Genomic DNA, 25,609 nt, shown 5'->3' with positions numbered 1-25,609 from the left:
AGTGCATGAAGACAGAACCAGGAGGTGGGAATGAAAAGAAAGTAAAACAATGGCACAGTCTGATGGAAATGAGATGAAAACATGCAAACTTACCATATTTTCGCCTCCGACAAGAAGACATTCCTTTTGTTTGGCCTACATCGAGGGCCCATGTGAAATTACCCCTTGCTGGGGAGGTAGGGTGTGTGCTGTAATTCCACATGAGTTTCAATCTGTCTGACTGACTACCACAAAATTACCAGCACCTTTTAACATGCTGCAGTTACAGAAAACACAACTCTTGGGGCTCTGGAAGTAAGAAAAGATTCAAAGTTTTTTTTTTAATGACTAGAAAGGGAATCATCTGGCTCCAGACAATCCTTTGTGGTTCTAGGCCACAAGTGTAGACATCTAGGCAGAGGTAATCAGTTGGGTCACAAGACAAGCAGGTACAGTACAGAGGAAAGAGGGGAGAAAGGGAGGAGATGGAAAAAGGTTCCACGTTTTCCAGAATTTCAAATCACTGCCATTCCAGCACTTTTCCTCGCTGCTGCATTCCAAACCAGTCCAAACCAGATCCATGGCAAGATGCTCCAATCTCCTGTACACAGGTACTCCATTCTCCTAAATCAGACTAAGCAGTAAAGCCCCACCACGCACATCTCAGACTTAACTGCCTGCCTCTCTCTTTCTCCCCAGCCTAATCAGCAACATAATGCTTCACTTTACATCCCTTCACAGCAATAATTTTCACTTTAACCAGCCATTCATCCTCAGCTTTCGAGCAATGCCTTACAGCTTGGGAAACAATCAATCACTTTCTTTTTCCTCCTCGCAGGCTGAAAAACAGTACAGTCAAATAGAAGCAAACAAGCAAGCACCTTTCTAAAATAAACACAAGTGGCTCATTTTCTTAGGCCACAGGGACTGGCATTCGTATTCTGGCACAAACAGAGTCAAGAAAATCTGAGAGGCAAAAGCATTCTTATTCAGGATAAACAGGGTTTGGTATTTACTGTCCCTGCATGCCATTTCTACACAAAGAGTCAACCTCATTGTTCAAACAAGGCACTGGGGAACTATCAAAAATACTCTTATGAACGTATGGCCTAAAAGGTTTTGGGGTGCACTCTAATGAATCTTTTTGGGGACCCCACTTACCTCAAGGACAATACATACTGTAACACATGACTTACTTTATAGTTGTTTTACGCAGTCAAATTAAAACAGCAACCTGTTTCCAGTCAAATGGCATACTGTTTATACCAGTTACAGCCAACATCCTAACTGGCAACAAGTAAGTTATCTGGGTGACAAGCAAATTAAAATACTGAATACAGAAATTCCACATCCAGTTCCACTGCAGTACAGCATTCCAATTCATCTCCATAATTTAAACGCATGCAGCACATTCTGTGAATTTTTTAGTATTAGTAGTAGTTTTTTAGCATATTCCCTCAGCCCAGGTCCAACAAAGATAGGACTAATAATAACAGTGAAAGTTTTTTTAGATTATCCATGCTCCTAACATGCACACATACGGTTTTATTAGTATAGTTCCATGTCAAGGCAAATACAAACATTCCACAGCCAACATGGTACTGATCTTGCAAACTTTGGTAAAACCACACCTCAGATGCGACAAAGAATGGCTTATCCATATTTATATTGTTACAACTAGAGATGCAATGTAATGATTTTCATGCAGGACTGAGTAACCAGCAGGCAAGCTTGTAGTTCATCAAACATGTCAGGTGACGTTTTGTTTTACTGCTCCATCTGAGAAAGCCAGTGAAACTCTTCACATCAACAATAGCATGCACACATGAACAATGACACTGCATTAAAGAGCAAGCATTCCCCATCATCACCAACACTGTAAGTTCCCCCATTATAGTAGATGGGACTGAAATGATGATCAAAATCTGATCTCCGTAGCTGCTTTTACATCAGGATAACTTTTCTTACATATAAATACACCAACCAACACATTTTTACAAGTAAAGCACGCTGTAGTGGTGCCTGTTGTGACTTGGCAGAAATTGCACAGTTTTCTTGGCTGAATCCTTTGGGTTGTTAGGTCTGCGCTCTCCGTAGGTCAGGGGTTAACAACCATCATGAAAATGATTTTTGTTATACAGTATTTTCATCAAAGACCAAAGCATTGTGGGAACTGTAGTAGATATGTGAACATCATATTAAAATAAACAAAACATTTGGTGAATATACTGTAATAATGTTTTCAGAATGATGAGAAAATGAATAATATATCAATAAACAAGATTTGAGATTTTCAACTTACCGATGCTGTTAATGCGGCGTCTATTTTTGGACTTATTTCAAGAGTTCTGCAGTGTTTCGATAAATAATTTAAGATTTCACGTTCAGGCAAAACTCATTATTGTTTAGTGAATTCCCAGTTTGCTTTTCATGACGTTCACGTTTGGAAACACTTGTTCACAAAAGTATGTTGATCTAAAGATTGACAAAGGCCCATAAATTACCTAAATTCTGACTGTCAGAGCCAGTGAAACAATTCCCTTACTTTCAAACACTCATTCATTTCAGACCATTTGTCTTGTATTACCAGGGTGTATTTCTAAATTTCCAGATTCTCCCAGCTATACTGTATGCCCGGTCCTCTGGAGTTCTGGAATTAAAATAAGCAAATTCAAGCTCAAACTGTACTCAAACAACTCCAGTTAATGTTGAAAAATGTGTGCAAAGGTGGTCAGGTACTAGGTACATTTTAACAAAAATGACAAAATTATCTTTAATTCCTGTCAATTTTAAAATTGTTCATTAAATGCAACCTGAATCTTGAGTATTGCTTCTGCAAGGATCAAAGTCATTGGTATGTTTATTTGACTCCAGTATTAGGAGATGTACAGTACCAATGCATTCTATGTAATGGGAATGCAATGTTTCCCTACCAAATCAATTCCTTATTCAAAGATCTAAAAGACAAGGACCAATGGTTCCTTTTCTGTATAGTTTATATGGGGTGTTTTAATGAGAAGCAACATTTACAAGGAAATACAATTTCTGTATCTATACAGTAGATGATCCATACGTTATGCATATTCAGAGCACTTCTCTCGCAGAAAAGCTTTAACTTTCTTGAGATGAGCCACAACACCCAGTCTCTTGATATGTATGAGATCATAATGTTGGTTAAAGATGTTTTACAGATGCTCAGACTAATGCCTCTTGCCATTATTTTATCGTTGATCTGTACAAAACAAACCATCACTTCACAACCCTGTGGCCTAAAATGTTATGATACTGTGCTTCACACTTTTTTGAAACACAGAAACGAAACCATAGTGTGCACCCTTCACTTTGAGCTCAGACTCCTTTAGTTGAAATCGGGATTTCCCTGTCCGTGTCATTTCCTTATAAGTAAGCATTCTGAGACAGCAAAAGGAATATATGCTCCCCTAGTTTTTACTGTGAGTGGAAAAAGCTCATTGGAAAAAATGTTCGGAAGGGCATCCTAAGGGAACTCATCCATGCTGCATCCATGATCCATTGCAAGAGCAAAAAATACCACTAAGCTTCTAAACGGGTTCATCTGTGGCCACCTTCACAGTTCTGGCTCTTACATTCTTTGCAGTTAATGGCATACACAGTGTAATTTCATTTTTTTAAATTCCGTATAGATGCTTCAGTTTTTTTCTTATAAAACACTCTTGGCCTGTTTCCATAATCTCTTGAGGTACCGTAAACTGGCAGTTGTTGTATGATTTAGATGTTTTTCCCCTTCCAGCACACTCGCACTAAGCTTGGCTCTGCTTTGTACCCCAGCTCCTCCACGGCTCTTTCACATGCCCCCAGCTGCATTGGTTTTGGCAAATGAGGTATTTTCTTGATGTCTTTCAGTGTTAAGTTTCTTGTTTTTGGCAAGTTTCTCATTAGACATAACGGGAATCTGGCTGAGTGCATTATAAAAAATATAGGACTCCACTCATTTTTGGAATTCTCAAGATTAATCTTTGATTTCCCTATTTTATGACATTGTCTCCAAGCTTTTTTATTTCACCTCAATTTCGATCAGCTGTAAATGTAACCTTTTACACCTTTTCTGGTACGTCCAACTGCTCTTTAAATACATGCTTCCTTTATGCAACCAAGTTCCAAAGACTTTGTTGCCACTCTGCTGTCACGATTGTCATGTGCTGGTAGTCAAGGCTTATGAATAGGAATATGAAAAGGAAGCAGATGCTCTGAGAGTGCCGCACGGCTCCAGAATACTTGAGCTCCACTGAAAAACTCTCACCAAGACAGCCAACAACAGAAACCTCACCAAGATATATTCTTCAGGGCTGGTCATGTTTCACAATCACAAGCAACGAAGAGAAAATGCACAAGAGTTTCTTCTATAGCGTGGAAAACATCTTTTGCAATGAAAGATGATGTGCAGGCCAGCAGACACACAGACGCATGCAAAATCTCACAATACAGTACCAAAGACCCGGGCTTAATGGAACTGAAAAGGAAGTCCTTTCATGAACTTAAACAGTTCTGAGACTCTCCTTCCCAAATGGTAAATATTCAGGAAGCAGAAAGAAACCAAGACACCAGACGTCTCCAAAATGTAGGCCCCCTGTACATGGAATGAGTGGGGCAGCCCTTACCTGGATATCATCTGCTGTCAGGTGGCTCTTCATCTCACTCGTCTTCTTCTTGGGTGGAGGAGGGGCAGGTTTGTGGGCAGGAGGCAAGTCCGTCCTGTGAAGAGGAAAAGGCAAAGCAATCACAGAGCCGTCGACTGCCCTCATGAGTCGTGTATGACAACAGCGTTACCACTTTCTAGCCTGACTTAATCAGGTCTCAAAGGCAGGCAAGCCTGGTTATTCCTGGGATGAAAGACCTCTAGGGAAATCTAAGGAAATCCAGGTGGCTGCTGTTAGTGTTCGTGGATCAACATGTCGTGCTTTTCCCTCTGGATACCACTGCCCTGGTATGGTGACCAGAGACACTGTGCCAAAGGACATGTCATACTCTGAGTGTCAAACAAACTCATGTCCTGACTTACTGACTGTGCTGCACTCCAGACAATCCTCCCTAAAGTTCCCCCGGAATTTAACTCATGAAGCAATTGTTTGCATTTCTCTATCCAGACAGTTATGTAATGGGACTGTTGGCTGCTATGTGTCACCCAGTTGCATGGTGCCCTCTACATATTGATGATGTAGGTCTCCTTCCTCTTGTATATAAAGTGGTTTAGCATCCTTTGGGAAGAAATGCCGAAGCCTATGCAAGCAAGCAACAGGCGCAAGGTGGGATACACCCTTGTTTCGACGCTAGCTAGCATCTGCCCTGCTACCCTGAATTGGAAGAAGCGGTTAGAAAATGGATGGATGGATATTCTACCCCAGTTGATCCAAGTATTCAAAAATAGTTTTTCTTTCATATAGGGCTAGTGCAGTATAGTTTGCCTGACATATACTGTATACAAGTGCCTTGCAAACCCTTGATAAATCACAACTCCATCACCATGGAAACTTAAATTAATTATTAGATGACTGTCTTACTTCCTGATGAGATGTGGAAATCAGCAAGAGAGGGGTGTTTCTATAAGATCAGAGTGAGTGTCTGAAGGCCAGCCTTGCCCCTTGTTCAGAGCAAGAAGGTGAGGCCTGCAGATTGATATTCAACCCCACACATTTGAATTATTTGCTTGACATTTACGACTCTGCTGAGTCCTGACTGCTGTGGTACTGACTGTGCCAGCAATCAACACATAGCAAGTGCATTTTTTGCAAGTGTGTCTCCTTTGGCCTTCCTCTCTTTCCACCCATCTGTCTTTTTGTCACGAGTATGTCCACTTTTTGATATGCTTGTTCAAAGACACCTAAGGGTTGGGTACAAAGGATGCTTGTTCAGACACCTAAGTACAAGAAGAGTAAAACAAGACTATTTATACTATTTATATTCACTATTTATATCCCTCTTCCTCTTTTTGCTTCAACGTTTATTTGGATCTTTTTCCAGATTTCTTAGCTTAGTTTTAAATAAAGTAAAGCCATCAACTGGACAACTAGTGACAAGATGTATGCTGCAGACACAACAAATAACCAGATTAACAGGAAAGAAACATACACAGAAACTAATCATAATGCAATTCTGCAGACAAGCAGGCAGGTAGGAAGAGACAGGCTATGCACAGTATGATGAACAACAAGTCACGTTATGTTAATGTAGTTGAACAGCTGCAGGTAAGACATTCATCTATGGATGAGAAGTGATGGCCTCCCTCCCAGAGACAAATATTTAGTCCACTGCACCATTACATACACACATACTCAATTTCACTAGAAACATTATCAGTGTCACATTTCCTTCCTTCTTAACTGCATTTCTTCATTCCTCTATTGATCACGGCAAACTATATAGTCCTGCCATATCAAACTAAGCTCCCCTAAAACCCTCAGGTGAAATCCATCATTTTTGCTATAACCGTGAAATGTGTTTCTTTTTAGATATTTACTGTCCCTTGCAAAGCATCCAGGCTCTTGTGCAGTTTTCCCACTTTGTTGGTTTAAAACCTGCAGCCATGACTTTCCACTCAATCAATGCCAAATAAAGCACTAAATAATTAATATGGAAGATAGAAAAGAAATGATCACATGAGCAGTTAAATCTTTTGCTCTGGCAAACCTAAATTAATTTACATCCACAAAATGTCTTTATCAAGCCAAAAAAATTATTAAATGGCCTATGTGTGCAATATTAATGGTTCAGAATACATGTCTTATTAAGGTCCCTCAGTCAGCTAGTGAAGTTGAAGCAAAAATTCAACACTTAAGACCAAGGAGCTTTCAAAACAGGAGAAGGGTATAAAAACATTTCAAAGACCCTTAATACATATAGTTTTCATCATGGTGAAGGAAATCAGTGTTAAGCATGCAGACACTGCCCGGAAATAAGTCCAAACTGTGCAGCAGGGAAGAAGGAAACTGGTTAGGGATTCCACTGTGAGACTGATGGCAACTTTAATTCCAGTTACAGGAACTGAAAAAAACGGATCTGAGACAGTCCTGTAACACCATGGGATTTGCAACACAACATGTGATTCTGCAAACATAGCAAAAAGCTTGGTCAGACAAGAGAAATTTGGATTTTTGTATTGCAAAAATGGAATTTAAAGCAAAGTGTTACATGTCATGCAAACCCAACATAGTGCATCACTCATCCCTACTGACAAGCATGGAGGGACTGGGAAACTTGTCAAGACTGCTGGGAATGTAGACAGAGCAAAGTACTGGCAAGTCTTAGAGGAATCTGCTTCGAATTCACCTTTCATCAGGATAATGACCCAAAGAGCAAAGCTACAGTGGAGTGGATTAAGAATACAAATGTGATTGTCCTTGAGTGGCCCATTCAAAAGAGCATAGCAATGTCCACTTATCCCATCTTGTTCATTCAGTACTTCATATAAAACAAGCAAAGGTTATTTCACCTTGTAATTAATCTCTGTTTGTTCCTTTGCAGCATGATGATGCAGCCCCGTGCTCTAACCTAGATATATTCCATAAATCAACTCAAGAGGAATGAGAACATATAAATATTTTTAATGATTTCTTCTTCTTTTTATTCTGCATTCAAAGGAAAAAAGGCACTGAGGTATGTTTTTTGTGTGTTGCATTCATATACTAGCTGGTGAAAATGTAAGGAACCCTTACAGGAGTTAACAGAGTCTCACAGAGGCAGGCAGTACATGCTGTAACTAAACTGAGGGGGATGAAGCAGATCTCCATTGCTTTCACTGACCAGGAATTTCCCCAGATCCCAGCAATATGAATATATGACCAATATGAGGTTTATTCTTATGTGTATATTGTGTGTGTATTATGTGTGAATATGTGTTTATTCTTATGCTTGAGCCTCATTGCTGTGGCCTTCTTGAATTCCCTTTAGCATTAGGAGCACTTTGCACTGCTACAATTCTCTTTGGCTGGGCTTTACGGATTTATTTGCATGCAATATCTTTGGCACCTTTTGCAATCGTGTCTGTTTTCTAAAATCATGCGAGGCACACCTGGTGAGGTCCCTTTTTAAGCCAATGTTAAAAGGTTAATCCTCCACAACATTTCTTTCTCCCTTTCACTTGAATCGCTTTTCCTTTCTACATGCTCTGGGCAGAGGAAGAGGAAGAGCGAGCCAGAGCGGCTGTACTGTGATCATGACAAGAATGATCATGGCCCCTCTAAACCCGCTCCACTCCAGCCCTGGACCTTGGCCCCTGCTTTGACTCTAGTATGATTCGCCTCTCTAAAGTCATTACATGCAGAATCTCATCAGATGTTCATATTATCATAATACTTTGCACGATGTCAAAAAGGCATTTTATTGGCAGGTCTTATTTGTCAAAAGTGTAATTTTATTAAGTGCTCTTCATGCAGAGCACCAAACACAATTGAAGACAAAGCACAGTCCTGTTGCATTTACAGATTTAAAACAGTTAGTCTACAGTTAGGTCTAGGGGTGGCCAGTGTTCAGTGGAAGGGATCTCCATTCAAAGGGTACTGTACAGAAGCTGAACCAGATCCTGGTTGATATTATCGCATTTATTTAATTTCAAATGAACGAGGTGAAAAGCGAAACACCATGAGGTCTGGGAACCAGGGGTCCCTGGAGCTGCATCCTAAATGTTGTTTCCAACAGTCTTGAGATGACTGAAGGTGGCAGCTAACGCAAAACACTAACAATTGCTAACATGTTTAACAATGTTGACTGAAAGGGGCTCTCTGGGTCACATTGAAGAGAAGTGTTTGCCGTAGGAATGAGGGCAGATTTCACAAATGAACAAAGTGATGAAGAAGAACGGAAAAGCAGAGCTATTACTGTATCGTTACAGTGCTGTGTAAAAATGATGCACATGATCAGAACCCAGAGGACGTAGAAACTGAAGAGATTGAAATGAAAGGGAGAAAGGATATTATGAAGAATAAGTAAAAAAAAACAGTACACCAAGGCCTGGTTCTTATCTGTTTCTGCATACAGCCGTGTAATTGTTGAATTTATCATTCAGGCTTCATTGACAAAGCCCTCAACCTACAGTACCAAGTATAACCATGTGAGGTTATTTATGTAATAATAAAGATTTAAAAATTCTCAAAAAAGGAAAAGAATATTGCATTAATTAAAAAAATATCTTTGAGAGAAAAGCATTTATCTCTGTTTGGAGCAGCAGAAGCCATAGATAATAAGACAGGAATAACGTGAAGTGTGCAGGAAATGTGAGGAATGCTGTATTTCACCAGTTAAGCCCACGGAGAAGAAAGTTTTACTGACAATGCCCACCAATTAACACAAGTCATTGCCGCAGTGCTTTGGCCTTGGGTTCAGGTCCTTGCGTGACGTGCTATCTGCTTGGGCTTTGCTTGTTCTCCTCGGGTTTGGGCTTTCCTGCAGGTGCTCTTGTTTCCTTTCACGGTCCAAAGACAAACTGGTGGGTTTACTGGCTTCTGGGAAAAATGGCCCTGGTGTAAATGTGCATGTGTTTGTGTCTGTGTGCACCCTGCGATGGACTGGCGTCCCATCCACAGTGTATCCTGCCTTGTACTTGCTGCGAGCCGGCTTAGGCGCCGGCTCCCCTGTGATCCTGCATTGGATAAAAGTTGGAAAACGGATGGATGGATTTATACTATTATGCTGAGAACATAAGAATGAGCAACATGTGCGAAAATAACATAATAACACTATAGTTACAGTGCCTTGCAAAATTATTCAGATGTTTGCACAGTGTTCACATTGTGTTGCTTTCAAACTTGGAGTAATGCCACATTGAAGTCACATGTTGAATTAATTTTGTTACATACACAACCTTCGCACACTAACTACTTCACACATGCAGAACAAAAAAAAAACAAAAACGAAGCAAACAGAATATTAATATGAAAGTAATTAGTGCTTAAGTATTCAAAACCTTTCCTGCTGAAGAACAACTAACCAGGATGCACACAATTACCTTATCAGGACACACAATACCTTCAGTGGCCTCTATCTGTGTGGAATAATAGTGGTTCACATGATTGCCAAATAAAAACACTTGTCTCTGTAAGATTCCTTTGTCAGGTAGTAAATTTCAAGCAAAGACTCAAGCATGAAGACTAACGAGCTTTCAAAGCAAGTCAGGGATAAAGTCACTGAAAAGCTCAGATCAGGAGTAGGGTATAAAAATATCAAAGCCGTTGAATATCCCTGTGAGCACAGTATACTCAGCTATTACGAAATGGAGGGTACCACTCAGACACTTCCTTGATTAGGCCATCCCTCCAAACAGAGCTGCTGGACAAGGAGGATAAAGTGGTAAAGGATGAAACTGTGCAAGCTGCCAACAACAACTTTCATAGAGCTACAGAGTTTAAGGGCTGAGATGTGCATCAGTCAACAATATCCAGAACACTTCAAGAAGGAGGCCATTACCAAAAATAAGCTATTTCAAAGCCCATATTGAGATCATAGCAAGCACGTAAGTGACCTTGCAAAGACCTGTCAAAACATGTTGTGGACACATGAGACCTAATTGGAGTTTTTTTGTCTAAATGTGAAGTCTTATGTTTGGTGCAGACCGAACACAGCACATCTTCCAGTTAGCACTAACCCTAATTTGAAGCTCTGTGGTGGCAGCATCATGCTCTGGAGATACTGCTGCTCAGCAAGGACTGGAAATTTTATTAGGATTTAAGGAAGGTACAATCAAATACCAGAGGAGATCCTAAATTGGGGTGAATATTCACCTCTCAGAAAGACAATAATCCAAAGCACAAGGCCAAAGCAGCATAGGGGTTACTTTAAAGTAAGACAGTGAATTTCCTTAAATAGTCCAGTCAACATCCTGACTTAAATCCCATTGAAAATCTGAGGAAATATTTGAGTCCATAAGTGATGATCAAGCAGAGACCTACCCCAAAATATCTGCAGCTGCAACTGCTGCCTAAGACCTCACAAAGTACTGCATTCTTTATTCTTAATACTTACTGTACATAATCAACATATTTCATTTTTTTTCTCTTTAGTTTATGTTGGTATTTACTGTAACTTATCTTCTTTTTAAAAGTCTTCAGTATGAGCATTCAGTTTTTAAACAAGATATTTCCTATACCAAATGTTTTATGCATCATTTTGTAATTTCACAAAATAGGGACATGACAGGAAAGGTCTGAATCCATATGCAAGTCACTGTATCAATTATTAGATAAAATATGAAAACGGTTATCTAGGCATGCATATTGTATTTTCATGCAAACAAATGATCAAGAGCAGCAATCATCAGACAACTCGTCTGTCCTACTTATGTACTGTAGCAATATATTTTAATAGTTCAGGCATATATATCATTGTGAAAAATAAGGAGTTTGGAAATTGCTTCTTATTCTATTTCATCTCGATCTACTGCCTCACCATAGACAAGCCCTAATCTAATGAAATAAAATCAAACGTTCTGCACTTGGATGTGTTAATTTCATCCGACAATGCTGATTTGCTTCCTTTTATTTTTGCAGCGCCAGATTTCAATAGAAAAAGAAAAAGTTAATTAAATTTAGCCCGGAGGTGTAATTTGTTTCGTCTCCATGTGGTCTGTGTTCAGATCAGTGGAAAAAAAAACTCTATACCCACAAGGGAATGCCAAATAACTTAAACAACAACGACAAGAGAAAAAAGAAGAGCTTAAGGATTGCAATGTCTCTTGTGTTCACCTCCATCTTATCTACCAATACAATTAGCTGAGCCACCGATCCAGTCTCAGGGCGTGTTCAATGCCCCGCGCACTCACACCCATGCACCATGACAATGACAAGTGCGGCGCCGCCGATCGATGCTTCTCTTCAGCCGCCGGCTGTAACCAGACTGGATCAAGGCCACAGGGACAGAAGGGGATGGGCGATTGCAATAAGTGAAGGTGAATGGAAAAGCCAGGGCCCCCATTGAGAGGCACTGAATACACCTCGTGTACACTGTGATAAGGCTACACAGGGCTCTGACAAGGCTTCGCCCTGGTCCGTGTGGGACTGCAGACGACAAAAGACTTTTTGGGTGAGATTAAGACAGGGACAGTTCAGGGGAGTAAAAAAAATAAATAAATAATAACAACACGCCTAATCCGGGAACGGAGAAGAGCTGAGTTGAGAAACCAGGTTAAAAAAAAAAATGACCCTCTGCAGCTTTAGAAAAGAAAGCCCTTGTTCAAGGGGTATCTGATTGAAGTTTCCAAGCTCTGAAAAGAGATAAATGAAGCAAAACGTAACATGTTATTATACGCTGGGCCTGGATTCTGTGGTTCTTCAGGCCTTTATGGAAGCTCAACAGGGACAGTTTAAGAGCTGGAAGCAGATGACTTCAATTCGTAACAATAGAGGCTGGGCGTTTAAAGCAGCTCAGGAATTCAAGCTATTTGGAGCTGATGATTTCAGATACCTGCGAGGAGGAAATAAGCACTGCGTTGAGCCTGCCTGGAAATGTTCCGGGTTTTTTACAAGAAACGGAAATAAAGCTCCTTCTCCCCCTACGAAACTGTACGCAATAATATTTTGTCTGTGACGATCTTCATACTGCTAACATGCTGCATTAATAAAAAGGAAAAAACGAATTGACAGTTATTGTGGGTTTTTTAGTATTAATTCTGAAAGAGGTGATCTAAACACAGTCTGGTCATATAAGTGATGGATATTTTATTACTGATATCCCATTCCAGAGACAAGTCACTTGCTCTGCATGTTAACATCATCTCCTTCTTTCACGGCGTCTTATTTTCTTTCTAGAATCCTTGTTGGCACAGATTCCTCCCAGTGGAAGAGATCTGAAGAGACGTTTCCTTGGTGTTTCAATTGATTTCTGTTGATCACAATCTTATTGCTAATTAAAATGTAAATTATACTTTTAATTGCAGTATGGGGTTAATAATCAGTCCCTGTCTAATCGTGAGAAGAAAATTAACTGCTGGCGTCTCGTATAACTCTCCATTTTCAAAGGGCAATGGCACCTGTTTCACATACAATCATTCAGTGAAGGTTTTGCTGTTATTGACTAGTAACGGTCATAGTGGCTTTTAATTGTTTTAGACCACTAATTTAAAAACTGGGCAACATGGTGGCACATGGTGAGCATAGCTGCCTCGCAAATCTGGGGTTCAGTTCCTGGGGTGTTATCTGCGTGGCGTTTATGTGGGTTTTCTTTGGGTGCTCCAGTTTCTTCCCACAGTCCAAAGACATATGGAGCTTAGTTAGCTCATGGGAAACCTGGCCCTGGTGTGAGAGTGTGAAGGGTTGTGTCTGCGATGGGTCAGTGTCTGGTGCAGGTTGGACACTGCCTTGTGCCCATTGATTGCCAGAATAGGTTCCAGCTCCACTACAACCCCTGAATGAATGGACTGGATGAATTGGATGACGTGGTTAGAAAACGGATGTATTTAAAACCTGAAATAACTGTATAGGAGGTATATAACCGGAGTTGGGGGTGCCACTGTGATTATTAGTCTATAAACCATTCATTTTCAAATATTTGATTTTTCTCAAACTATTTTGAATTTTCTGAAAAATCTGAAACAGTCAGTGTGGTTGGTCTGTGGGTTTATTACTAGGCATAATGTGAAAACACCTAGGATGTATAGACATTCAGGGAACGCTTACATGAGTATTTACAGTCGATTAAAACACTACACAAATAAAAAGTGTTAATGAAATACCCTGAGGCATTAAAGGAACATATCTGTTTTCTCCTTTCTGTGCATATGCTGATGGTAAAGATTAAAACAAAATACCACATTGAATCCTCAATTTACCACAGTTTTCATGTGTTATTCATCTGACACTTCTGTATGGCATCCCTTTACACCTTTTCAACACATGACAATGAAGAAAACATGAGCACAGTCTCTTGTTTCCTTTATGAAGTGTTTGTACCTCTGCTGCAGGCTTTCTTAGGATTGAATTTTGAGTGTCCTGAAATCACAGCTCTTCTTTCCAAATACCATCGGAACCTGTATAAATAAGTCTGGCTTCGCACCAGCTTTCCCTCAGCAGAAATTCAACACCGCATCTGGCCCTATCAATAACTTTTATTGCACTTTATATCATCAGTTACAATATCTTGCAGAAACAAGCCTGTTTATTTGCTCCAGACAGTTTAAGCATCTTTTTTCTGCCCCCCTCAAGGTAAATGCTCATTGAAAGAAAGTCTCAGAATCTGAGAAAGCAATAAAATACTCACTATTTAGGCTATTGTTATGTGAGCTAAAAACACAGCTGTGAAGGAAAATGACATTTTTCCACCAGTTTAGGAGATAATCTAAGCAAATGTAACAAAATCAAAACATTAAAGTCAGTGGTTGGAGAATGACAGAAGTGAAATTCTTTTAAACAAAAATGAGTGTAGGATTGCTATTTAATTTATGATGGAAAATAAAGAGGGAAAAAAATTGTCCTTTTTAGTTTCTGTGGCTGGTCAGTTTTCATTTTGCTTTGCAGCCGTCAGCGTCTGAGCTGCTTTCTGAGGAAGCCATTTGACCCAAACTGGATCAGCAGGAGCAATGTGCTATGTGTTGCTATAGTCTGTGCACCCTGGAAAAGACATTTCCAAAGTTCTTCAAACCTCACTGTGCACTGATTGTCTTCCCCTGATGTGTCATCCTAGACAGGGGACTCTACTGAGTAAATATTATTGATCAAAGAGAAAAGTTCACATGGTCACAAGGGGCAGCAGTGAGCCTAGTCTGTCCCTGACAAGGGGGCTGCAGGAGTTGTCCCACAATCCTCTTCTTGCCACACCTTCAACAATATGATGGATTTGTTGCTGTTGTTGTGCTGGTCAGTTCCTCAAACCTCATAATCCACGTCCCTCAAGCATCACTTGATCTGCAGACCTCAAGAGCTTGGAGGAAGAAATGAGGAGTAACACCATTTCTCTCCCAGAGGGAACGCTCAAAGCTGGGATCCACTGCTGTTCAGGTGTGTTGTTACTCCTGAATCGCTGAGAAAATTAGACTCAGAGATGCAGTCATTCAAAAGGGGATACCCCACCAGACACTTGGGGCACCTCGTGTAGAGCAAACAAGAGAAGTTCAATCAATTTGTCCTAGTTTTGACCACCTGTGCTCACTGATTTACTCAGTAGAAACTGGAATACAGACAGGATTTGAAAGTTTGTTCTGCTTCACCCACAGCTAATTTAGGTCAAGGGACAACTCTGAGATCAGCGAAAGGTTTATCTGATGTCTCTGGTGCCACACTGTCAATTACATTTATTTAAGAATATCTCCATTGCTTCTTGATGTACAATATCATATCAGGTTACTGTTTTAGTTGCTTAATCTATCTAGCTGTTTGGCATTCAGCACAATCTTTAATAGTCCCAGTCAGCAGCTGAACAATGAACACATTAGATGAATTCTGGCTGAACACACCATTTGGACAAGCCCAATATGTTATCATTAGAGACCAGCTAACGTGTCGATATTTCATCATCCTTTTCAGAGCAATATTATCACTGGGATTAACCATTTACAAAACAGACAAGGTATTGTTGTGGAGTACTGCATATAGCACGGTCCTCATGAAACTGTGCAGCAGAAAAACAAAGCAGAAGCTTAAATAGATACATGAGCATTTACCTGTATGATTAGTCACTAAATCACACTAATGCCTGATGGATATCCAGTAAAACCTTGATCACTACAATGTGAGTTTCTTTCTTTCTTGAGCGGTTGGCCATAAAATGCTTGCATACTTCTGAAAGACAAATGCTACAGAATGTGTTTGTTTTCAATTATTTACGTGGAAGTCTCTCCAAAGCAAGACAAACTCAAATGGAACCAGCAATCATTGCACCCGTTTGTCTTATTTTTGAAAGGGCAACAAAATAAATAATTTGTTCACAACAATTAATTGCAGATCATGGAACACTGTTTATCTTGATCTGGTGTGACTGAGCAAGTTCTCACTCTGTAACTATACTGCATGCTACTAATAATGACCTAAATGAAATGAAATATTGAAAAAAATAACTTTTTATTTTCATTCTTTATGGAGATTCCTTAGAAAACCTTTAAAAATATCTAGGCCCTTTACAAACCTAAATGTCTCTAGGAGCTTTCTGACCTTTGTTTGAAATGAATGTCCTCTTTTAAGCTTTAGGGAGTTTTAGACCTTTCGTCAAAGACACAGATAAGAAAGTTGGAATTTGAGATGGGGAACCTTTAAGAAATGGGTGGATATAATTCTTAGAACTGGCCCACCCAAATCATGGTCCCTTCACTTCTGTTCATGTCACAGTTTTGCTGCAACCAGTTCTTACGAATGTAATTCATCATGAGTAGTAAAAATATGGCAATTAAGCAACTGGTTGTATAAAAGTTTTACAATGGACCAGGCTGAAAGGGCTGCAAGTTGCAAGGACTACAGCATCTAAGCCCTGTCTGAGATCTTTAAGCTACTATCAATCAAATGTGCAAGAAGGGTTCAGTAGCCTCCTCTTGTTGGTAACTGTTGTTATGATCTTAAGTGCCTTGAAAACAGTTCAATTGAATGCACGATTCATAGTCAATAATCTTTGATTTTCCAATCCGCAAAGCATGGTTTGTTATCTTGATACTCCTGGGACATATCATTACAATGCGCATTACAATAAGGTCACTTCATTTACTCTGGGAGAGGCCACTGGCTTCTAAGCTCTTTAGCATTTCTAATTGAAGAAAAAAATGCTGCACACTGTACAATATAAATTTCGGGTCACATCTGCTAAATCTGTTTTCTATCACAGGAGCCTCCTAGATATATTTTTTGTACCACTAGAGTGCTCAGCTTTGATCCTTTCTGCTTAATGAATATTTTCTACAGATAGACTACCATCAAATAAATCAACAATAAAAATATGCATGTAATAACGGATAGGCAGCAGAGGACAGTACAGCATATAAAAAGTTCACAAGGACAATCATTGACTAAATGTGCAGTCTTTTGACATAGTGTTTTTTAAAATTAAAATCCAAATCACCAAAACTAAAAGTCGTTTTCGGAATGAAGACCTCATGCCAGGTGTTTTGAGTCTTTTGTGACTGAAGGACCAATTTCCACTTTGCTCTTTGAAAGATCCCTTAATGTAAACAGAAAATAAAAATGGACGCTTATCGTAATGTTACTATTTATTACAACAGTTTGGAGACAGAAGTGGAGGTCAAGTGGTCTAGTCAGCACTGTTAGGGGATGTCCACTTTACAAGACTGCAGAGTAACACTTAATTTGAATGTTGCTGCTTTACAGCTTCAATATCCCTTCATAACTGCTAAACAAAAGTGAGAAAAGATGCATATGGCTTTGCAGGTATATACACAAATGACATCTTACAGTATGCATGTTATGTACACCAGTTATGATGGAATTGTGAAGCCATTATGCATCAGCATTCAAATAAATTGTTACTGACTTGATTTTACACACCACGACACTTTGGGTAAAACTGTTCTTTTTGTTATTTCTGAGAAAGGATACCACCTGTATGGCTTCTGAAAAATAACTGGTTGGAAACCCCTGCCCAGCTCAGCGCTATGCTATACATGTTAACGTTCGTCATATGCTATGGATAGAGGAATTGTTAATTTCCACAGTGTTACATGTTCTCCATGTCAGTTCACAACCAACAGAGTCTACAATAACAACAAGAATAAGACAGCCTTGGGCATGCACACTGGACAAGCAGATGCACACTGCAAGCAGGGCAGGGACTGGGGGAGTGCAGGGAAGCAGTTTTATAGCACTTTGACTACAAATTTGAAACAGAAATTAAAGAGAAATGTTGAGTTTTACTGATGCTCTGCTGTGTGTTATTTTTCAAGGTAGTTGGTTCACGGAAGGCCATATTGAATTAAAATGTGATTAACCCAGATTGAAACTAATACTCTGAACCTTTTTTAAATTGTACATTGAATTGGGAAAAAAATATTATTTGTTTAATGGACTAAGCATACAGCCTTTTGTGGTCTTTTAACATGATAAAACAAAAATGAGCTGTTGAGTCTTTGCATGCTAACAAGGTTTTAAGGTTATTTTTCATTTTATTTCATACAGTTTTCTTATACACAGTATAATAGTATTTTCAACAACCAACAAAAGACCTCTAAATAAGAACCTTTTGAGATTTTAAGCATCATTGTCTGTAAAATAACTTAACATGCTGCACAGTGTTTGATCTTTTTTGTTTAAGAGAATGTACTGAGTTTGCACGAGCTTCTGTTGGAGGCATGCTGCAATCAGCCTACACAAAGACACCACTGAGGGGAGCAGAAAGGGTAGAGGTATGTTTTAGGGGAGGTTCTTGTACTTTCCTTGTAGGAGAGCCTGGTTTGTCTTGGGGCACACAACTATCAGCAATGCTGGGAGAAAGCAGGAGACAGAAGTCTGTTATTTTTGCAGAAGAGTGAGAGAGATACAGAGAAAAACTGAGAAGAGTACAAAGAAAGAAAGGCTGTGTGACTGAATCAGACAGAGAAGCAACTTCATTTCTCATGCAAGCATGGCCATTAGAATGATGATGGCTGTATATTCTGGTCTTATGGTTGAGACTTCTAGTGTAGTAATTATAGTCTTTGACCAGAGAAACGGAAAAGGGTGGAAATGGATGTCCATAAACTTTCAGTGGAATGGAAAAGAGTTTAAGGTTTATTATTCTGCAGCTTTCACTTCACTAGTGTAACTCGTAGCACCATTATCTCTGGATGGAAAAAGCAAACTGTCAAGGAACGCAAAAGAAAGTAAAAAACCAACAATAAAGAGAGCAGGCCTTGCTGGTGTTTTAGTTTTCCCATGTCAAGAGAGAGCTCTAACTGTGCCCACAAAATGGTAGGTATCTACCCACAAAGAAATTGTAATGTAGAATAACAGTGGACTTTTAAACCATTCTCACCATTAACCATTGCTTCTGATTGTAATTAAATCACGGTTTTGTTGAAAACAAAATAATTGATCTGAGGAAAGAACTGTCGCTTTTCTAGAACTTTCTGCTCTAGACTTTTCTTCAGTGAATCATCAGCACAGGCCTCTCAGGCTTTTCAAAATCTTTAGACCTTAACACAGGGATATGTAAATTGATTCCCAAGTTGTCAGTCAGGGGACACAGATTCTAGCTCTTGTAAGCATCGAATTCACCTGTCTTTTGGTTTTAAAACTTTTCTTTTTTGACTTGTCAGTTAATTTTTTATTAGGATTTTTGAGCGCTTTTTCAATTGGTTTAAAGATTTACCTGATTCAAGGACCTGCTAAATATTTTGAAATATAAGATGAGTTTGTTAAATGTATTGACTTTCCAAAATAATGATGGTGATTAAGTACTTGTTAATTAGTCTGAAAGGAAACCAGAAGGTCCTCAAGGAATTCAATTATGGAGCAAGGCTTTGACGGAGCCTTTCTCTGACAAAGAGCAGCCTAGCTATTTTGAGATAAATGGCTGCATTCCTAAAAGGCTACTATACAGCAGGTTGTCCGAGTCTTAACTAAATCAAAACTTCAATTTACACTCCTGTAGCAAATTCCATTCAGGATTGCTTTTCAGAGTTTGATGAAAGTGGGCGGTAGGTTTTAGATTCAGTTTGAGCCTGGACTAAATGAAACTTCAACACACCTCTCAAAAAATCACCATCAAACAGCAGTTTCCGTGTGACTGGAGAACGTGGACAATGCTCTTATCTAATCAATTCATGCACATTAGGCTTGGAAAATGTGGTCCAAATAAGTAAATTAACTGTTCAGGTAGTTTGGTTTACTGAAACCATGAAATCTTGGCCTTTGAGACCCAGCAATGTTCATCTCTCCTTAATATTTTCCTATAATATTCCCAGGGAGTAACATAAAAATGCACGTTCAACAAGTAAGTCATTCCTTTTTCGCCAGGAACAAGAAACAGCATCCTAAAACCAAGCCAATAAATATGTGTGACCTTGGATTACACATGCTGAAAGCAAAGGACAAAAAAGGGAAAAAAAACACATTTGTCAGGAATAACTGCAGGTACGCTGCGCAAGAACTATAATCACTGTATTTCCAATTTTCAAAGGAAATGGCACATGAGGCATTTGCGAAAATGGTGTCTGGAAATCTCTGCGGTTTTATTTTACTGCACTTACAGTGGATGGACTGGTTTCTTAAACTCACTTTTCCAATAGTACATTAAGTACTTTCGCCCATTCCAAATGGCTGGCAAAAAGGTGACCCAGAAAGGCTCATCTCATGCCTTGTTCTCTTCACTCTGTAGTGTACAGTTATGGCCTGGGAGGGCAGCTCAGTCAAACCTATCCAAAGAAGTGTGTAAACCTCATGTAAATTCTGCCTTAATTACTACTCATCTTGAAGTTCCTTTCTGGGTGATTTCCCAGCTTATGAGAATTCAATTCAAAATACTTTATTCGTCCCCAGGGAAGGGGACAATATACATGGCAAAAACTGAGTTACTCTATAAAAAAAAATACAAAAATGCTCGCAGGGACTTTGGGAATCTGGTGATACTTTCTAGCAGATGAAATACATGCATGTGTACTGTATGGACAGTAGAGTGTCTGTCAATGAAATCTCCTGAGGCAAGCCTTTTTTAAAGACAATTTATTGGAGGATATACTATATGTACTGTATATGCATTATATAGTACCATGAGAATACAAATCGGTGTATTCAGGTGGGCTGTTGCAGTAAAAGTTATGCACTGCCTTGCTGGATCATGTCCAGCAACATATGATATAGAGAGCCCCTAGTGCAGGAAAGTTTGTTTACAGAAATCAGGTGCACACTTTAAAACTTAAATGTATTAAATGTCTCACTGACAGTTGTTTAAAGGATGCTCTTGAATGTACAGTATTTTCACAAAATGTCTTTTTCAGGACAATGAAATATATTACATCCAGGTTGTGACCTCTGCCCTCCTGCAGCTGGTCCAGGGGCAGTGGTTAGCATGCCTACCCTTATAGAAATATCAGAGCTCATCCACGGATGGAGCTCCAGTCCGCCACAGGGCACACACCCAATATAGAGGCAGCAATCAGCCTATTAGAAACTGACTCAGATTGAAGTAGGCAATTTCCTATTCAAAAAATGATTTTGATAAAGAGATAAAATGAAAACCAGAAGTCACTTTAGCCATTAAACACCGACACTGCTCCTTCCTGCATCAGATATGTCTACTCGCTTTGAGTGAGTCGCTGAAGCGATTTTATTTCGAGACCAGTGGGATGTGGGAACTTTTATCTCTCTTTGTGCGTGTGCTGGAAAGGCAGAACAAAGCCTGTACTCCTGGGTCAGCGGTACTCACAGATCATTGTCGGTCTCGGTGCGGGTCTTCTGCTGGCGCCGATACACCACAAAGACGGTCACTGCCACGCCAATAATGAGGCCAGCGGCCACCACCCCTCCCAGAATCCCGATCATGCCCCCAGGGGCTCCCTGCGGCAGGGGCTTGTCTGGAAAAAGACAGAGAAAGGATGTGAGCGACACACAGGCTCACCGCTCCTAACGTGTCAGAGCAACACCGCGTTCCTCCAGCTAGAAGAAATATCACTCACACAAAAGCTGCCTTTTTTCTACTTCACCCCTGTTGTAAACACACAATTAGTGTTCCCACTGTGCCCCTATTTCAACGGTTTGTTCGCAAGCTATTACATTTGGATTACATTTGCCTTGAGAACAGGACCCCTACTTGCAGGGCTGTCATTTGTCTCACCAGTCTATTAACTTGGCGGTGCTTTGGGGTTTTATAAAAAAGCGAAATCTTGCACCAAAAAGGCAAAACGTAACATTCACTGTGCACTGACGGTTATCTATAAATCATGTGAAGATATTCTCCTTTAGCTTCATGTGCCACAGTGCACACAAAAGTTACAAATTAAACATTTAGTAGCTCAACAACAGTAGCTCAATTGTAAAATGCACACTGTGAATTTTTATACAGTTACTTAAAAGCATTTATGTTTCCATTTTTTGCAACCAATAACATTTTCAGCCGTGCTCTCCACCTTAATTCAACAATGGATAGGTTTTGCAGGTCTTTATTTAGTGACTGAATTTCATGTTAAGCTGAACTAATTAGGATTGAAGCAATTCAGAGCTTTGAAGATCTGTACAGTAGCTCTCTAGCACCTGTGATGTGGACATTTTTCACATCCCAGCTTGCCTAGTTGAAAGGATAGAAAACTTTTAAATAAAACAAACTATTTATTGTGGATGTCTTGGAAGCTTGGCAGCAACAAAATATCATCTGAGAATTTTGAAGAGAAAAAAAGCTTCAATAATAAGTGGAATCTTTTCTTAACAAAAAAGTGCCAAAACATACACCCTGTGCAGACGTTCTGAGGTCCTTTCAGTATAAAAAACCCTTGGTTTGCCACCTCGGAAATAGAATATAAACATCTTGCCTGTGACGGGCCCCTTTCAGTGTACTGGCCACACAGTTTGCACAGAACCAAATCTCAACCAAGAGATTGAACCTTCAAGTATTCAATGCAACAAACCGATTTGAAGTGAAGGACTTCCACAAAACTACCAGATGTAATTGTCTTTTTTCTCCCTTTTGAATTAACTCACTTCTCTGCCTGAAGACTGTGGTGTGTGATTGTTATAGCATGTTGTTGTTTCTTCCCCTCGGCACAGCCTGCTGACTTTTGTGTACTATTGGGAACAGAGCTGCCAATAGATAGCAATAAGATGTGTTACAGTAGCTATTTTATGACACAAGACAACACAAAAGGGCCCCATTGTATAGTAGTATGGTTCAATTCAGGTGTTGAGAGCTTTATTGTCTTGCAGCTAAAGATGAAAGCAGCATGCCTAATGTTGTACTATCCAACCACAAAAGCAACATAGTCAACAGATGCCCATCTATGCAACATTACTCATAATAAGTTGACAGGTCTGAAATATCCAGATCCTGCTGGCTTACACAAGAGCCCACCATAACCTTCAGTCTGTGAAAGCTGAAATGGCTCAAGCTTCTGTGCTACTGTAGATAAAAGTGGCTCCAGTGAAGTTCCTGTTGTTGAGTGCCCCTGAGAGCACAGGTAGGTTTGAGAAGCCAATTCATTCCTTCGCATGACGTGTGACAACATCTCCTGGTGCTTCCCAGGCAGGTACCCGACAGCTCGTGTTCTTCCCAGCGAGAGCCACGTCATCGCAGTGCTTGTGTTAGGAAACAGAATGCAAGGTGACAGATGGCTTGACAATGCAGGTTTTAGTGGAAAATGTGCACAGATCCTCATTCACTCCTGGCAGGTACAGGGTTATATACTGTAGCTGTCTCTTTCTGAATTCAGAGAAAATGCCTAGGGAAATCTTCTTAATTCCAAAGGTTAATTTTTTAAATAAATGTTTCCAGGCTTAAGTGACTTTTTATATTTAATTAATCAGAACAGGAATGAAGAATAGACAACTGTTATATCATGTACATGAATACACAACTGTTATATCAAGGACTACATGTTGGAAAGCAGGGCATGAGTAGGAAGTATCTCATTCACTCAAGCTCTACACATAATAAATGATTCAGAGCAACAGACATGCAAAAATGATAAATCCATAGACATTCACACCACGGAGTCTAGCAAAACAAACAAGATTTTTAAAAACACATCAAACGCTGACTGGGTACAAAGATCAGGAGATGCGATTCTCATAAAAAGAATGGGTAGGGAACTAATGAGAGTCTAGACACTGGGAGAAAGAGAAAAGAGGCTGAAAAATAATACAGACATAGTAGACTTAGTGAGTAAAGCTAATCTATACTCCCTTTATAAATAACTTGAAAGTGGACCTCACAATTCTGTCTCTCTGCCTGGGCAAAAATGCTGTGCTTCTCATACAATTTAGTCTCTTCTCTTTTTACCCCATTTCCTGGAATGACAGCTACTGTATGTTTTTGTTCTGTCTGATTACAGTATTGTCCATCCCCATTCCACTTCTTTCCATTTTGAAAATGATATGGATAAAAATCTGCCTCTGGTTTCTATTATCTTATCACTACAAACCTCTTACCTGATGTAAAAGGGAGCCTTTTGTGAAATGGAACTAGACATGCCCCATAATCAACGATCTACGTTTTATTAACCAGCTCTTTCAAGTGGTAATTATTTCAATCTTACAAAAAGGAACCTTTGAAGGTGATATACATTTCCTCTTAATTACAGTATTCAACCTAGTCATAATCTGTGGTTAACAGCAACACAGATAAAATGATAGAAAAACCAATGCATAAACACAAACCAAGACACTGTCAGCAGACAGCTCTGCGTACAGACACACTTCTGAATGCAAACCCAGTAATCTCTGTAAAAACACAGATACACATACAGCAACTCACATACAAAGACAGGATATCCAGTATACTAACACAGACACCCAATCACAGACGCATGCTTCTCCCAGACGATCCCACAACTCTTCCTGGCTTCATCACAGAGAAACAAGCAGCTGTGTGTGGATGAGGTCATTGTGGTCCACAACTTGGCATGTCATGAATTCCTAACTTTAGGAGGGACACTTCTGCAGCTGTTGCTGAATTTCCCTTCTTCCCTTCTTGTGGCTGAGCAGCTCACCAATGACAAGTCTCCCATTGTCTTGGGAAATGAGAACTGGCAGCAGAGCTCTGGCAAGAGGGCAATGTTGCATGTCTGGGCGTGGGGTGCGATCTGAGAATACGGGCTTCACCACAGAAACATTCCCACACTGCCTTCTGTGACCAAATGGACACCCACTCTCAGTTGAACTCATGTTCATTGTTCTGTTCTCTGTCTATATCAAAAGTACTCTATAAATGATGTGTTTATATTTGCATTTCTAAATTAAAGACGAGGAAGGAATATACAAATGCTGAATTGTGCCCCTGTGCATATCCACTACAATGTGTATCTGTATTGTTCCACCAGATTGTTCTAAATGAAATGCTTTTCTGATTTACTGTGACGGAAATGCATTTTGCTTACAAAGAACATCAACTATATACCTGCCTTTTTAGCCCAGTGTCCCCCCCTTTTACAGCCATCGTCCTGTTGTTGCTTAAAACTCTTTCAGGCCCGGGAATTGTGAAACAAATTAGACTGAATGCTATCACGGCATGGGTTACAAAAGCTGAGTGCTGGTATGTTTGCAGGTGTTAACAAGCCTGACTTGTTGACTGCTTGACAAGGCCCCCCACTGTCTCAATTCTAGCCTGGCTGTCCATCTCCGGCACCGACAGGCAAGGTCTTCCTCCCAGCAGTTCACTCAACAGTCTGAGCACTGACTTCTCTTCTCAATAACTCACTCTGCGGCTGGGTGAGCTTCCCACTCCCCACAAGATTCACTGCACATACGAAGATCGGCACGCTGAAGCCACAGCTCAGAAGTCGATCATAAATTAAAGCTGATCATAACATTTTTAATGCTGTCATTTCCAAATAAATGAAGAATGGGGCTATTTTAATCATTTCTAAGGTCAAGGAGGTGTTTATATTCCTTAGGAAATCTATAAATGTAGAAATATCTTCGATCCACTTTATATTCAAAATCTATATTAAAGGAATAGTGTGGTTTGCATTTTGTCCAGATGAACTTTTAAAAGGAAAATAATGATTACGTCTTAATCATTTTTAAAACTCTATTTTTAAGTCATGTTCATCAGT

The 25,609-nt window shown here is 39.7% G+C and overlaps 1 protein-coding gene across 5 annotated transcripts in view; it reads right to left on the bottom strand.

Moving 5' to 3' along the window:
• Positions 1-25,609, bottom strand: part of nectin1b (nectin cell adhesion molecule 1b) — a 188,885-nt gene that overhangs the window by 25,945 nt on the left and 137,331 nt on the right. For 4 of the 5 annotated variants that reach the window (XM_069182913.1, XM_069182917.1, XM_069182914.1 and 1 more), the window contains exons 6-8: positions 21,274-21,421; positions 18,307-18,352; positions 4,617-4,712 (exon numbers count right to left, since the gene is read on the bottom strand). In XM_069182913.1, coding sequence (XP_069039014.1) covers positions 4,617-4,712; positions 18,307-18,352; positions 21,274-21,421 — 290 coding nt within the window. The remainder of the gene's footprint in view (positions 1-4,616; positions 4,713-18,306; positions 18,353-21,273; positions 21,422-25,609) is intronic. The other variant, XM_015337741.2, reaches the window with a different exon arrangement.

Source organism: Lepisosteus oculatus, chromosome 23 (assembly GCF_040954835.1).
Source record: "Lepisosteus oculatus isolate fLepOcu1 chromosome 23, fLepOcu1.hap2, whole genome shotgun sequence".
Classification (NCBI taxonomy): domain Eukaryota; kingdom Metazoa; phylum Chordata; class Actinopteri; order Semionotiformes; family Lepisosteidae; genus Lepisosteus; species Lepisosteus oculatus.
The sequence above is the reverse complement of the archived record's forward strand: the minus strand, read 5'-3'. Positions and strand labels throughout refer to the sequence as shown.